Source organism: Tinamus guttatus, unplaced genomic scaffold (genome assembly GCF_059628265.1).
Source record: "Tinamus guttatus ecotype Peru unplaced genomic scaffold, ASM5962826v1 Tinamus_guttatus_pri_ptg000649l, whole genome shotgun sequence".
Taxonomy (NCBI): Eukaryota; Metazoa; Chordata; class Aves; order Tinamiformes; family Tinamidae; genus Tinamus; species Tinamus guttatus.
The window spans coordinates 3858653-3873286 of NW_028289183.1; the positions used below are offsets into that span (position 1 = coordinate 3858653).

The 14634-nt window shown below is 48.9% G+C and overlaps 1 protein-coding gene across 2 annotated transcripts in view; it reads left to right on the forward strand.

Annotated features, from left to right (window-relative positions):
• The first annotated feature begins 630 nt into the window (after nucleotides 1-630).
• The window catches only part of RPTOR (regulatory associated protein of MTOR complex 1), a 94318-nt gene continuing 80314 nt past the window's right edge, over nucleotides 631-14634 (forward strand). For both annotated transcript variants that reach the window (XM_088535988.1, XM_088535987.1), the window contains exons 1-3: nucleotides 631-816; nucleotides 8561-8663; nucleotides 9405-9487. In XM_088535988.1, coding sequence (XP_088392114.1) covers nucleotides 655-816; nucleotides 8561-8663; nucleotides 9405-9487 — 348 coding nt within the window. In that variant the 5' untranslated portion in view covers nucleotides 631-654. The remainder of the gene's footprint in view (nucleotides 817-8560; nucleotides 8664-9404; nucleotides 9488-14634) is intronic.

Consider the following 14634-nt stretch of genomic DNA (forward strand, 5'->3'; position numbering starts at 1 on the left):
AAATGATGTCTACGCGCATTTAGCATCTAAACAGGAATGCTGTCTGCCTGATAGGAAAGAGGATATATCCCTTGGACAACAACATTTCCTTATCCTTGTGCAGAGAGAGTGAAGCCGGGTTAGCAGCATCCCCGTTGGAGCACACTGTTCAATTTCATGGATCCTTGGCTTTTTTGCCCCAGTGTGATGACACGACTGAAATAAGGCCCAGGAGCGGCGAATTAAACTAGTCACCAGGTCCGCGTGCTTGGGCACCGCACAGGGCTCTGCTGCCGCCTCTGAGGGCCCAAGCCCCGGAAATCCCGGATTTATCCCCCAAAACGCGCCGGGAGGTTGCCATGGCGACGGCGGGCGGGAGGGCGGCGCGGCTTGTCCCACGCGGCGCCCCGTATCGCGGTGCACTGTGGGCCGCGGGGAAGATGGCCGCCTCCTTGCCGCGCTGCTGAGGGGACTCGGGCCGCCCGGCGCCGCCGCACGAGCCGCCGCCGCCGCCGCCCCCGCCCCGGCAGCCGCCATGGCCCGGGCGCGGCTCCCGCCGCGGGCAGCGCCGGGCGCGCGGGGCTAGAGGCGCCGCTGCAGCCCCCGAGACGCGCCCGCGCCGCCGCCCGCCCGCCCGCCCGCCCGCGCGCGCCCCGTGCCGACCGCGTCCCCCCCATGGAGTCTGAGATGCTGCAGTCGCCTCTGCTGGGGCTCGGGGAGGAGGAGGAGTCCGACCTGAGCGACTGGAACCTGCCGCTGGCCTTCATGAAGAAGAGGCACTGCGAGAAGATCGAGGGCTCCAAGTCCTTGGCGCAGAGCTGGAGAATGAAGGACCGGGTAGGGCCCGAGGGCAGCGGCGGCCGCGGGGCAGAGCCGCCGCGGAGAAGGGACGAGAGGCCCGGGGGAGCGCGCGGGGATTGGGGCAGCGGGTGCCAGGGCAGCGTGGGCGCTTTGGCCGGGCGCTGCGGCCAGCCCGGGCCGCGTGTGGGCCCCGCGCTGTGCGGGAGGGAAGCGTGTGCCCAGGCACGGAGATTCCTCCTCACAGAGTTCGTGACAGCGCGTGCTGAGCTGCCCCTTTGAATTACTTCAAGGGAAATTTCTTTCTTTTTCATAAAGATAATAATTAGCAAGGTCTTAAAGAGCTCTCTGGGTCAGAACACTGATACTGTGAGCACAATTTGCTGCAAATGTTATCGTTTTGGTTGTCCAGTAGGGAGGATACGTGGAAGTTTTGTGAGTTTTGAATTCTGCCGTGTATGTGCTATGTGGAAACCTGAACAGGGCATTCTTTGCCAAAATCACGTGCTTTGGGAAGCAAAAACTATTTATTAGGTCAATTTCTTACCGTGTTCGAGCAATTTCTTACTGTGTTTGAGCATGTACTAACGGGGGAAGGAAGCGTGTGACGAGTCAGAAATATTAGTCAGTGGTTGGTGCTCGTGGTTGGTGCCTGGCGCTGCGGAAGATGCTGCTCCCGTGTCGCCTCTTCCCCGGTAATGTCCCTGCCAGGGGGCCTGCACTCCTGTGCTGCACTGCAGCGCCAGCTCCAACTTCGTTAACTTTTCTACACAGATAAAATATCCTCAGGAGTCAGTTCTGCTCAGTCTGTGCTCGGGCCCTGCTTCGCTGCGGGATTCCTGAGCTCTCGGAGGCACGTACACGTATGCAACGGGTGTCTACAAATGCTTACTGTGTTTCCAAACTTTTCCCTTTCATGCCTGCAACTCCTTAAAGAAAAAAAATCTTTATCTTCACAAGAAGTGTTTTGGGAAGTATTTCCGCACAGGTACCACGTAGATGGAACACAGTAGATCAGGTTTTCTGTTGCCATGATAAGCAATTTGTGACACCACTCTTTATAATTCTTCCCATATACTTTTTTGATACTCAGTATCTTTCCAAGAGCTGAGATGAGTTATTCTGAATGAGGAGCTTTTTGCAACTTTAGGATAAAGCTGAGATTTGGATTCTGTTGCCCCAGGCCCTTTAAAGAAGAGTCTAGTCATTTCCCGCCCGCCCCCGTGCCCTACACATAGTGTTAAATACTATCTTAAAAAAGAAAGGGGGGGAGTGGTGTTGAAGTGATCAAGCAAAGAGGTCATGGACGCAATGTCAGTTATACACTAGGTGTGCGTTTTGAAAAATAAGAGCCCATTTGTTATATGGGAAGGGCAAGGGAGCGGAGAAAGTAAGTTGATAGTATGAAGAGTTGCTGTGGAGTGAGCTTAAAATGAAGATTAGGTAACAAACGTACACGTTCAAGAGAGGAGTTTTAAGCTGCAGCAAACACTGCATTGGTGTCTGTTAGGGTGGTTCTGTAGCACATTTCAGTCCGTTTCAGCCAGATGATCCTGCTCGTGGCCGTGGCACTCCCTGGCAGAAGGACCACGTTTCTCCTGTGCTCCTGGTCCTTTCTGTGGCCTCGCTCCCGACGGGCCCGGGCTCCGGCGCGTGGCGAGCGCCTCGCTCCAGGGCCGCGCCGAGAGGAGCTGCCGGCTCCGGGCCGTGGAGCCTGGCTGCTCCGTGGGATCTCTGCCTTCCTGGGAAGCTCCCTGGGCGCCTGTTTCCTGATCTGCAGAGCTGTCTCGTTCTCAATGAGAAACGATATTGACCTGATCAAGACCGCCAGCAGGTTAAAGTAAAGAGGTATTAATCAGCTGTCTCCTCTCTGTTCGATTGATTGATTACTGTGTACACAGTACAGCTGAAGGGACCTGTTTTAATGACAAGAGGGGTGGTTGCAGTAATTGTCACAGCTTAATTCCTACCACCTTGGCCCCTGGGGATGGTAATTTCTTCTCTGAAGAGTCCTCTATGTGTGTGCAAGTGGTGCAGGAGCCACTCGCTATGAATGAGCACAGCAACGTCAGACCCTCAGCCAGTTCATCCTCTGAGTTACTAAGAACCTTATTTTTGCAAATGAAGAAAATAGGAACAAATCTTATGCTTTCAGTTCTGTTCTTCTGCTTTTGTAACCCTAGATGTGGTTGGAACATCTGAAACGCTTGTGGTTACTTGTTTCAAATTCCCTTCCCTTGATATAGGGATGGGTGGTGTCACTTGTGCCTCTCAGAGTTTTCAGTTTTGTCTCTTGAAGTTTGTCTGTGCTTTCCACTTTGAATAACTGCCCTCAGTGGGGTCACAGTAGTATACAGAAAGCACATAACATCTGAAAGAGATTTTTTTGAGAATACTTTGAGAATATTCAGTCTCTTTGCATTACTTTGTATAGTTATTTTTCATGTGTCTTATTCAACTTTTTATGTAATTTTCATAGAATCATAGAATCATAGAATGCTTAGGGTTGGAAGGGACCTCTAGAGATCATCTAGTCCAACCCCCCTGCATACGCAGGGACACCTAAAGCACGTGGCACAGGACTGCATCCAAGCGGGTTTTGAAGATCTCCAGAGAAAGAGACTCCACAACCTTTCTTGGCAGCCTGTTCCAGTGCTCAGTCACCCTCTGATAATTTTTTTTCCTTTAGCATTTGATGTGATATAACAAATATATGAGAGTTTCAGCAATGAAAGAACAGATGGGCAAACCAGGCATTTAGAATTTTATAAAGAAATGGACATTTACTAAACATCCACTCATCCATTTTCACCCAAATAACTAAAGTTAGGTCAATCCTGCTAAACTATTTATAAAATCATATAATCTGTTTTGACCTTGTGTTGCCTGAACACAAGGTAGAGACCAAGCTAGCTCATGCTGCTATTATTCCACATAAGCCAGCTGAAAACAGCTGTTGAATGTTATGGGTTTGCCCAGAAAGCCAGGGAAGTCAATAAAAAGGCAGAAACTTGAGGTTTACTTTTTATTATTATTATAAAGCAAAATATTAGTGTAATTAATATATGGAGAAAATATATCCATGTGATTTGTCTAATAGCTCACAGAAGTTTATAACCTTCTTCAGATGGGGAAGATGGGGAAGGTGGACTGGGAAGCTCTCTGCTTTATTGCAGGATCACAGAATGGTTAAGGTTTGGCTGAACTTGATAAATCAACTAGTCAGAGTAGGGGGAGAGCCTCTTTCTGTGAATAAAGACCTAGGCCTGTGTATAATTAAGAAAGGGTTCAGCAGAACCGTCTCTACCAGAATTGCAGGTGAGTCTGTGGCCTTTTTTTTTTTAATTTTTTTTTTTCCCCCGCTCCATGTGAATTATGGAAAAAACCTGTGCCGAGAGGAGGGGACATTCCCTTCTTCAGCCTTAAAATGATCTTTGGCTAGTGATGAGTTCCACTCTTCCACGTGCCATTTGCTTAGCGGCAAAATTAAGAGTCTTAATTTTACTACAGTTGTAAGAAATAATTGCACTGAGATGTCAGAATGGAATCGCTCTCTCTTTTCTTCTTGCTCTGTAGTTCTAAAAAAGAACCTTGACTTTGTGAGTGCTTGAAGTTTCCTAGAAGACAGGAGTCTGATAAGAGGGAATACTAGAGAAAAATAATCAGTGGTAAAACTGGATAGAACTGCTGAGCTTTCACTTGTCCCCCTTCACCCAGGACAGCTCCGAAGACGCTTTATCCTTCGTCTCCTGCTTCCGTGGCATGTGAATGCCATCGCAGTGACACTGCTTTGATCTATTATTTATTTAAAGAATATTTTTACACAAGAGAGTTGGAATTATGCCTCGTATATTGAATTAAATCTCATAGCCTCAGTAGCAATCAACTTGCAAAACTGTATTAAAATAAAAAAAAAATCCAATGCACCCATCTTTTACTGACAAGTTGATACTAAATTCAGGATATTCAAATAAACTACTCTGTGCTTATATTGATTTCTAAAATAAGGAGGGTGCAAAAAAAGCTGGTTATAATAGTTTTGTTTTAATTTTATTTTCAGGGGCCTCATGACCTGCAGAGTGAGAACTAAATGCTGTTTTCATGAGAACAGGAGCAGACAGTTGGGTTTCTGTGGAAATGCAGATTAAAACAGGGCTGCCTCCGAACGTCCTTAATTCAGAGCCTCTTGCTGAGCTCGCCTGCCTGACCAGGGAATGTTCCCTGCCTCGAAGGAGGTTCCTGCCCCGTGGGGTAGTTTGGAGCTCACCCAACGTGCTGTCCCTGCTGCGAGGACGGGCTCGGCCGTGGCCCTGGTGCGGGAAGGGCGCGAGTCCCTTTCCCGTGTGGGCCCGGGGCCCAAATCCCTTCGGGTTGGCTGGCACGGGAAGCGGCGGCCGACGTGTGCGAGTGCAGCGAGCAGTGCAGGGCACCCGCTGCCTTTCAGTGTCCCAGGAAAACCCCCAGAAAACCAATCCCAAAGCAGCCGCCCCGCTGGAGGTGACGAGCACTGTCCTCGAAGGGGTAGATTCATATCTGCTCTCACCTAAACAGAGATCCCTTTGAGTTGAGGTGCTTGGTATTGATTGGATGGAATTGGGAAGCTTGGGCTGTATCTACCACCATCTGCAAATGTACTTTGTCTTTTCCAATACTGGCATTCCTACTTCTACTGATCTGGTGGGAAGAAAATAGTTCTTGTAAATGGAAAAAATATAATGTCTTGGTAGACAGAAATGACCAGGACACTTATTCTCTTAAATAGCTCCCTGAGAGTGCTTGGCTGTAATTACGTTTGCAGTGTGAGTAATAAGTGACAGGAGTGCAGTGTGCTGTGTTGGAAAGGACCCAACAGCGTCATCGCTCACAAGGAGCAGGGGCTCCGCTCGCCTTCCCGGAGCCGGATCGCCTGCCACGTCGGGAGCGTGGGAGAGGGAGCGCTGACCGGAGCGGCGCCGTGGGGAACCTGCAGGAGTGACACCGGTTTGGGCTTCACATAGCTGCAGGCTACAGCAGCCTCTCATCTGCAAATCCGCTTTGTTTGGAAGTGAAGTAAGGGATGAATGTCTTTAACAACTCTGGTCTCTAGCACAATATGGAAATTTCAATGTCAAGAGCGTTAATGAGCAGCCTCTCTGCTAGTCCAGCTGCAGATCGGAGCAGGAGCTCCTACCTGCTAAGGAGAGGGAGAGGGGAAGCGGATCCCTGATAGCAGTGGGAATGGGACAGCTGGGAGAGCTCTGCTCAGTGGCTTGTCACGAGAATTCCAAGAGGCAAAAGACAAACGGCCGGAGCAGGGAACCCCAGGCAAGTCCAGGGTTAGTGCGGGCAGCTCCAGGGCGCAGGGCCGCTGCTCCCGGGCCTGCAAATCCGGCTCCTCAGGGAGCGGAGCGCCCGCCGCCGCGCCGGAATGAGAGAGGCTTGAGCCGTTTGGGACTGCTAAACCATGCGTTTGGTAAACGGCGTGTAAAAATGACTCTTAAGTGTTAGTTTTCATAACCTATTACAGTCAGCAGGGTTTCTCTGAAGGAATATTCCATTTCTATAATCTTTGGGAATTCTCTTGCTTGGAGCATTTGAATTCTTCCCCTTGACTTCATAGCGCTTTTTGACCAAGCGGGTTTTGCCTTTGAAGTCCTGCAAGTTCTGATCCAAATGTATTAAATAATTTCGACTGCATGCAATAAAAACCCATGGATGCCATGTCCTTTCTTTTTTTCCGTGCAAAACTGCTGACGAGCCTGTTGTGGGAGCTTTTCCTGGTTTCAGTCTTGGGCCTTTGGTGAGAAAGACATTAGGATATTGGTTTTCCTAGAAGCACGGCAAATACTCCTTTGTTTTCTTTCTTGGATGTGTTCTTGACTTGTAGAAAAGAACATTTCTGCCATGTTTTAATGAGGATGAGGATGTCCTAGTACTTGTATTGCTCAGCTTTAAAGCTTCTAGTAGTATATTACAGAGCAGGTTAGAAATGCAGAAATGGCTCTCCGGCTTTTTGGGCTCGCTTTTGCTGTTGATTTGTGGTGATTTGGCACCAGGGATGTCCTAGATAGAAGGTGACACCGGAGATGTCCTCACTGCGCGCGCTTGAGGGCAGCAGGACGGGCTCCGTGCCCCCTGTGAGCAGGAGAGCGGGGCAGGGGCAGCAACGGGGACAACGAGCACCGGGGCATTCGGAAGCGTCTGGGTCCTGCCTTCGGATAGAGCAGTTCCGAGGGCTTTCCCAGACGTGGGAAGTGCTCTGTGCGGTTCCCCTGCGAAGGCCACCGAGGGAATCTCCCTTGTGTGGCATCGTCCTCCCTGTGCTCCGGGGATGCCGCTGGGTCCGTGTTAACGCAGGACGAGCATAAGGAGCTCGTCCACGCTTGCAGGATTCCGTCATCAGGAGCGTGACTCGGGATGGAGCCGCTATCCAGCCTTCCTGCCGCTTTTCCACGGCAGAGCCGGAGTCAGCAGAGGCTGCAGATGCGGAGCCTCCCCCCTGCTTGGTGTGAACAGTGTCTGCTCCAGTTTCCAGCTTCATAAATTATACATTCGCGTGGATCTAGCTTTTTCAGTAAGTGTGGGGTTTGGGATTTTCTTTTTTCTCCCTTTTTTTTTTTATTTTTTTTTGTTTTTGCCTGCTGCTCTGAATCCTAATGAGCACCCTGGGGAGCAGAGCGGGGTGGCCGTGAACCACATCCCCGCTCTGGTTTCCTCCCCCGCTTTCCGTCCTGGTGTGAAGGAGAGTTTAGAGAAGACGCCAGGCTGCCAGATAGTAACTTTCAAGCAGCGTTTGCCTGTCTGGCTGTGCTTCAGGGTTTAATGCTCCTTTCGGGTGCTGGCTGTCGTGGAGCTGCCGGTGGCCCTGGTGGCCCTGGCAGTGGCCGCCGGGGACCCGCTCGGCCGCGCTGCTCTCGGTGTCACCTCGACGTGGCTGCAGCTCCGCGTCGGAGCGGTCCCGAGTCAGGGCTGGGCGTTCGGTCAGGCCGCGTTTCTCCAGGGAGGCTGCTTGCAAAGGACGCTGCAATAACGGCTAGCGGGACCTGCGCGTTTTACAGAAGCATGAGAATCATGAGAAAATCACCTCGGATTTTCAGATTTGGTTCCTCTCCAGCGTTGGTGAACACTGGAAGTGAATTGAAAGGGAAGCTTCTAATTAGAGGCTTGAAGATGCCTTTTTTCCTCCTGCAGTGCATGGTCAGCACTGGGGGGCCGCGCACGCATTGGTGAAATCCTGAGTCTTAAATCCTGTCTCCACAAGTCCTGCCAGTTCAGAGAGGTGCAGTGCATGTCCAGGGTAACTAATGTGTCAGGGGTCCCAGAAAACAGATCAGGAGAAACACTGGCTGAGCACTTGTGTTTTAATCAGTTGTGTAGCTTCTCCCCGCTTCCACCCCCAGCTCCTCTTGTTTCTTTTAGCTCTAGTATTAGAAAGGGGCACTCGATATCCTGAAACTAATCAGGATCCCTGAAGAGCACATTCCTTGTTATTAATAATGTATTCCAGTGAGGCATTGACTAATATAAGGTGCTTAGCAGAAGTGCAGTGATGTCTATTTCTGTGCCGCACAGTTGAAGAAAGCTGTGGAAATAATAAAAATAGTAATGTAAAATCTGAGTACTGGTGGGCTAAAAAGAGGAAAAATATAATTAGTCATGCCTTGCTTAACATAGTCTGGGCTAAAGAGAGGGTAATGAAGCTTAGTTGAAACTCTTCAAAAGTTATGGGAGTAGTAAAATTCCAACACACATAAAAATGGATTGCTTCCTGCTCTAAGCAAGCATTTCTGTCTCTTCTTTCTAGATGAAGACTGTTAGTGTTGCCTTAGTTTTGTGCCTCAATGTCGGCGTGGATCCTCCTGATGTGGTGAAGACGACTCCCTGTGCCCGCCTGGAGTGCTGGATAGGTAAGCAAGCTCCAAGCTGGAGTTAACGCTGCCTGTATGAAGCCTGAAGTATCACATAGATTGTAGTCTCGGTCACTTCGCTCCTAGATTTAAAACTAGAGTAACTAAATGGAATCCCCAGCATCCAGCTTGGATGTGTCAAGCGGGAACTGCTGCCACAGGTCATCTTTCCAGCTTGACTCTAAATTGAGATCACGTGCAGATACGGAAGCTGCTACTTAGCTCTATTTTATTACTGTTGCACATTTATAAAATTCTATTTAAATCTGGAACAGTTAAATCTTTAGAGTACCCTGATCTGCAAAGGTTTAAAATAACTCTGCATTGTATGATAGAAAAATAAGTGCCTGTAAAATACATGGACTTTACTGCGTGTTGAAAGCGCTGCTCCGTGGCTCTCCTGTTTTGGCAGCATGAATTTAGAAGATCTCAAATTCTTCCTAGAACATTTTGCCCCCCATTTTTGTTATTGAATCCTGTTTCTTGTATGCAAAGCACTGGTGTGTTAAAGTGCAGACAGTTTTGGGCTTCTCTTTTTCCATGAGGATGTTATTCTTGACATTGATGCAGACCTTGGTCATCCAGAGTGTAAATCTAGATTTTACAGAAAAGTAACTTGGAGGAGCTAAAAGGCCTGTATTAAAGCAAACAAAGACAGAATTAGAAGAAACTTTTTTGCCTCTCGTTGAGGTGAATGATCCAGCTGCTGCTAGAGTCACTCCTTTGTATTATATTTCGTAGATCCTCTCTCGATGGGTCCTCAGAAGGCTCTGGAAACCATCGGTGCCAACCTGCAGAAGCAGTATGAGAACTGGCAGCCCAGAGTGAGTACCTGTCCCCGCGTGTCTCGCTGAGCTGGGGCCCGCGCCGCTGCTGGACAGACTTCCAGCCCAGGCTGAACCTGGGCCCCTGTCATGTGCTCAGTGGTCTTGCAGCATTTGTTGCCTCCTTAATCCATCTGTGTGAATAAATTCTTGCAAGCTGTCAAGCTTCATATCTTCTAGCTGATGTCTCTCTTGGCTAGCACTTTGCTGAAACACGTCTGTGGTATTCTTTGAAAACACTGTCAAACCATATTTAAAAATGTATATTCTTCTGTGATTATTGTATTGTATGCATTCCATGTCCCTCCTCTGTTTTCTAACTCAAATTTAATGGGAAAAAAAAGATAATATATTCAGGGAAGTTGGAGCACAAATGCAGTTATTACAGATTCTTTACCTCTTGCCTGTATTTGATGCCTTCACCCACTTATTCTGGATTGGCTGACTAGAATTGAGTTTATGGTTCAGCAAAACCTAAAAGTTTTACCTAGAGAAAACAGTGTGTTTAGTGGTGGCATGTTTACATTGCTTAAACCTGTGGATAATTTAAATTCTAATTCAGTGGGAGAGGTTTTTCCGTAAGTATTGCATTTTTACATTCTATCTATGTAAGAAAGACTTGTGTTTAAGTCTACATGGGATACATTTAAGGCAAGCTTATTTACTTTTGTGTTTTCCCTTTCGGTGCACTGGCAGTTTACTCGTTTAATCTCTCTCCAGCAAACAAAAGATCTGGCAGAGAAAAATCAAATAGAGTGTGAAATCAAACAGGAGAGTAAAACATCTCGATGCAAAAGTGGAAACAACCCTTTTTCTGTGCTCTAGCGTGGAGCCCGTGTTGGTGAGGAATGAGGGCCAGGCGACTGGCAGCAGCAGGCGCCGCGTGTGTGGGCAGAGCTCGCGCTGCCTCGTGGAGCTTGCACAAAACATGAAGCAATTACTGAGCTCAGATGTTTGTGTGCAAGGTGCCCGGTTCTTAGCCGTAAATCACAGCCCTTTGAAGCATTGCAAAGCTAAACACGTACCACTTTATTGCACTCTACAGGGCTCTTGAGTTTTCTGCAGTAATAAAGAGAAGTTGATGTGCCATCCGCAATAAAACAATAGGAACATTATTGAATTTCCTAGACCTTTCATATAAATACTAATACATCTAGTTTTGTCTCTTTCTCGCTGTTTTGGAATGGCTGAAGATTTGACAGAAAGGAGACAACTTGGGTGAAAACTAGCAATCTGCAGAAAGGCCCAGATCATTAAAATCTCCTGAAACAGCCAGTGTGCTGGGTCGTCAGCGTGAGCCTGGGAAGTGCCTGGTATTAATGTCCTATTGCAAATGCACAAATGATGGTAACAACCAGTAAACTTATTTTGAGACAAACCCCATGTGAACAGTCTTACACCATCCCTGCCAGCGTGATCCCGTGTTGGCTGCTGAGAGTAGTAGGATGTGGTTTCAGTTTACACCTATTATTGTTAAATACAAGTAGCCAGGGTAAAAAAAATCCTTAAAAGGGGCAAGTGGGGAAATTCTTTGATAGCTCACACACTGCAGCTGATGTGCATTTCCTTGACAGGTCTTATTGAGCCCCTTCTGCATAATTTATCAGCTTGCCATTGCTTGAAGTATTTCTCCTGATTAAATTTAGGACTTTGCTTTATTGTTGTGGAGCTACATAAATTTGTGTGCTGCAGGAGTGAAAAAATACTTCAGCTGTAGTTTCATCTGCAAACTACTGCAGTTAAGCAACATTCAGTGATTTCATTGCGAGTCTCAAATGAAAATTTTATTGGGGGAAAAGAGTAGGGGATTACAAAGCTGCAGAGATACAATGAAGAATTTATCTCTCTAAAGAATTTTCCTAACAAGTTACAGTTCTTGTAATTTAGTGTAGAGATGATTTAGGTGGCACAAGTGGAATGAAGAAAAAGCCCCAGCTCTTCTCGAATGCTACCCAGTGCAATGGGCGTGCGGTCCCACCGGGCACGGAAGAGGTTAAATCCGCGGGTAATCTGGAAAGCAGGCTCAATTACAGGGATAAAGGGGTTGCTTAAGCAGATGAGAATGAAAGCAGAAAAGAGGAGTGAAAGTTAAGAGCACAGGACCCCATAATACCCTCCTGATGGGAGGGGACTGCTCTTTTTTGCTGGAGACCAAGGCAGGACCGTCCCTGCTGGTGCTTGGGTGCCTGGTGGCGCTGGCCCTGGGGCGCCGTGGGGGAGAGCGCAGCCTCATCCAGCGCCAACGCGGAGCACGCAGGGCTGCAAATAAATACGTGTATGGGAAACTGCCTGCACCGGGGCGATCCTTCCCCGCTTGGTCTTTTGGGATGGTCTTCTCCTTTGTGGAATGTTGTCTGTGTTGGCTGCAGTGCCTTAGCGGGTGACCCGCAGAACACTGGGCTGCTTGTGCTGGCAGTGAGCGGTTAATATTTTCCCTGCTGTTTGCATGGGAGATGGGGAAACGTTGAGAGTAGTCTCTGCAGTTTGCTTGGCAGCGCTGCATGGTATGTTGTGTAAAAGGCAGAAACTTTCCCTAGCTAAAAGTCAGTAGACTTTGAAAACAGGAATAATAGGTTGCCAATTCTCCAAGTGCTGCGGCAGTGAGGTGCTTTATCAGCATGCGGTAGTTACGGTGGGTTTTTATGGACAGAAACTCCTGTTACTTAAGTCTCAGTTTACTTTCATTTATCAGCAAAGCCCGGGGCTGGATCCCTTGCTGTAACGCGCTGCAGAGCTGGGCCAGAGGATGAACGTGGTGGTCGGCTCTGCAGCAGCCCTGCGGCTTGTGGACGTGTTTGCGAGGACCTAGATGTGTCTGTCCCTAGATGTGTCTGTCCCTAGATACACAGATGTATCTATGCACACAGATGTGTCTCTGCAGCCTCTTGGCTCTCCGAACTGTGCTACAGCCCCACTTCAGCCTTGTAAAATGATGGTTAATCCGGGAATGTTGCCCAGGCTGCTGCCAGCTCGGGCCCACCTGTGATTGTTGCTGGCCATGTTCTTAGGAGGGTGCCAGGCTCTTTTTTTCTTTTTTTTTTCTTTTTTTTTTCTTTTTTTTTTTTTTTTGTTTTGTAATGGCCATTTCAGCCCCTTGACTTTTAGCCTTCCCTGGATGTTAGAATTTGCCTGCCTGCATTTGTATCTGCCGGCGTAGCCAAAGGCAGAATTGTAGGTTGAATGATGCACAGCTTACATAATTCGGGATCTGGTATGAAGCAGTTTGGAGCATATGCTCATTAAATTTGCATGAAATTATAGATTTTTTTATTATTTTTGTTGGCTATGGCTTTTGACCAGCTTCTCTCTTTAACTGTAAACTGCCCAGAAAACTCATGGGGCCTTTTCTTCCTTTCTCTCATCCTCAATAACGTTGCCATTTCTGCTATGATTTCTGTGGCCTGGTGCAGCCCATGGGCACTCCTACACCAGAAGCTTCTGCAGGGCCGACCTGCTCTGGTAGCCACTAGCCCAGTCCTCGCTCTGGCAGGTCGGCAGAGGCTGCCCGTGAAGGTGGGCTGAGGAAAGGGGTCTCAGCAGTGACCGCCCCGCGTTGCTCGTGCGTGGACGCTGGGGACGGTGGCACTTGTTTCCACCAGAATGAGTGTTTTAAGCTTTTAAAGAAGCGTTTTAGCCACATGCTGGTGTGTGCACAGGGCCGTGAGGAGCCCGGGAGCCCCGCGGGCTGAGGGACGGATGCTCAGGGAGCCCTCGGGGACACGTGGAGTGGGAATCCACTGCAATCCGGAGTAAGGCTGGGATCACTGGGAGAGCATGGGGAGACGGCAGAATAGCACCAGGCGGAGCAGATGTTGGTCGGAGCAAGGGCAGCACAAAGCTGGAAGGGGAGCTGGGGCCAGGAAGCGCAGCATTCCCGGTGACGGGCCTGGAACGGCGTGCGGGACCTGGCCTCGCACGCTCTGTGCTCCCGGGAGAGCTGCAGCATCCCAACCCCTGCAGCATTCCGAGGTTTTACAAAGTTGTGTTGGTGGCGCCTCCGTTTTGTAGAGAATTTCATGGGAATTTCAAGCTGAAGGTGCAATACAGGGCCTCTGCATCCTGGGATATTTAACCTGATGCAGTGGGAGAGGTTTCTACCTCTGTGTGGGATTTATTGTCATCTGAGCAACATCTGTTTGTGCCGCTTCCCCTTCTGCCTTTTTCAGGCCTGGAGCCCTGGGACTTTTGCACTTCCCTTTGCCATAACTAACACCAGCAAAGCCAATTAGCTTTAAACATTATATCCCAAGGAACTACTACTTTTTATCTCCTGCTAAATAAAACAAAGGAAAAATCAGCCAATTACAGTATTGATTTTTCTATTTCAAGTGCTACATTATCTCTCCCTTTCTCCTCACCACTTCTCCCTTTCTTGCTAAGATAATCATCTTCTGTAATGTCTTATTTTGTTTGTCTAATCTGTGCAGAAATTTCTTGTGAGTGTTTCAGTTTAGCTCCATCTGAAAGGTGAAGAGTGTCCATGAAGAGATTTTATCTAGGCCAAAAATGCAGATGGATCTGAGAGATCTAGCAGGCAAACTTCTAGGAGAACTTTGGGAAGGGTGATTTGAAAGCAAATATTGGCATTTGAGCATCCTTAATCACTGAGGACAGTGGTGAATATAATGGACAAAATGTTGTTGCACGGTGATTTTTTTGCTGCTTTTCTTTACGCAATTCTCATATTTATGCTCTTCCCCTGCCTGCCCATCACTATGGGGTGGCAGGAGCGTAGCTGAGCTCGGCCTGGCAGCTCCAGGAGTGTTTTGGGCCCTGTGCTTGTGCCAATCTGTGACTCGGTTCCGAGGGAGGACGTGGCCAAGAGGGGAGGCTCGAGCTGGCCCTTATGGAGGTTAGAGGCTGGCCTCGGTGCTCATCCCGGCGAGCGTGCCCGTTCCTCTCCCCGCCGTGTTCCCGGGTGTTCCTGGATGTCCGTGTGTGGCCGGGCCGGGGCCGCGTCCCGTGCGTGGGCCACGGCGCTCCCGGGACTCGCGTCCCCCGCGCTGCTCGTGCCCTGTCCGTGGGCTGCGTTGGCAGCATCCAGCAAGGAGCCGCGGGCTCCGAGGAGGCTTCTCATGCAATATGGATAGAGGGTGCTTTTGTGCCAAGCTTCAAGGAAGCAGCGAGGCTCTCCCGATCAGCCAGGC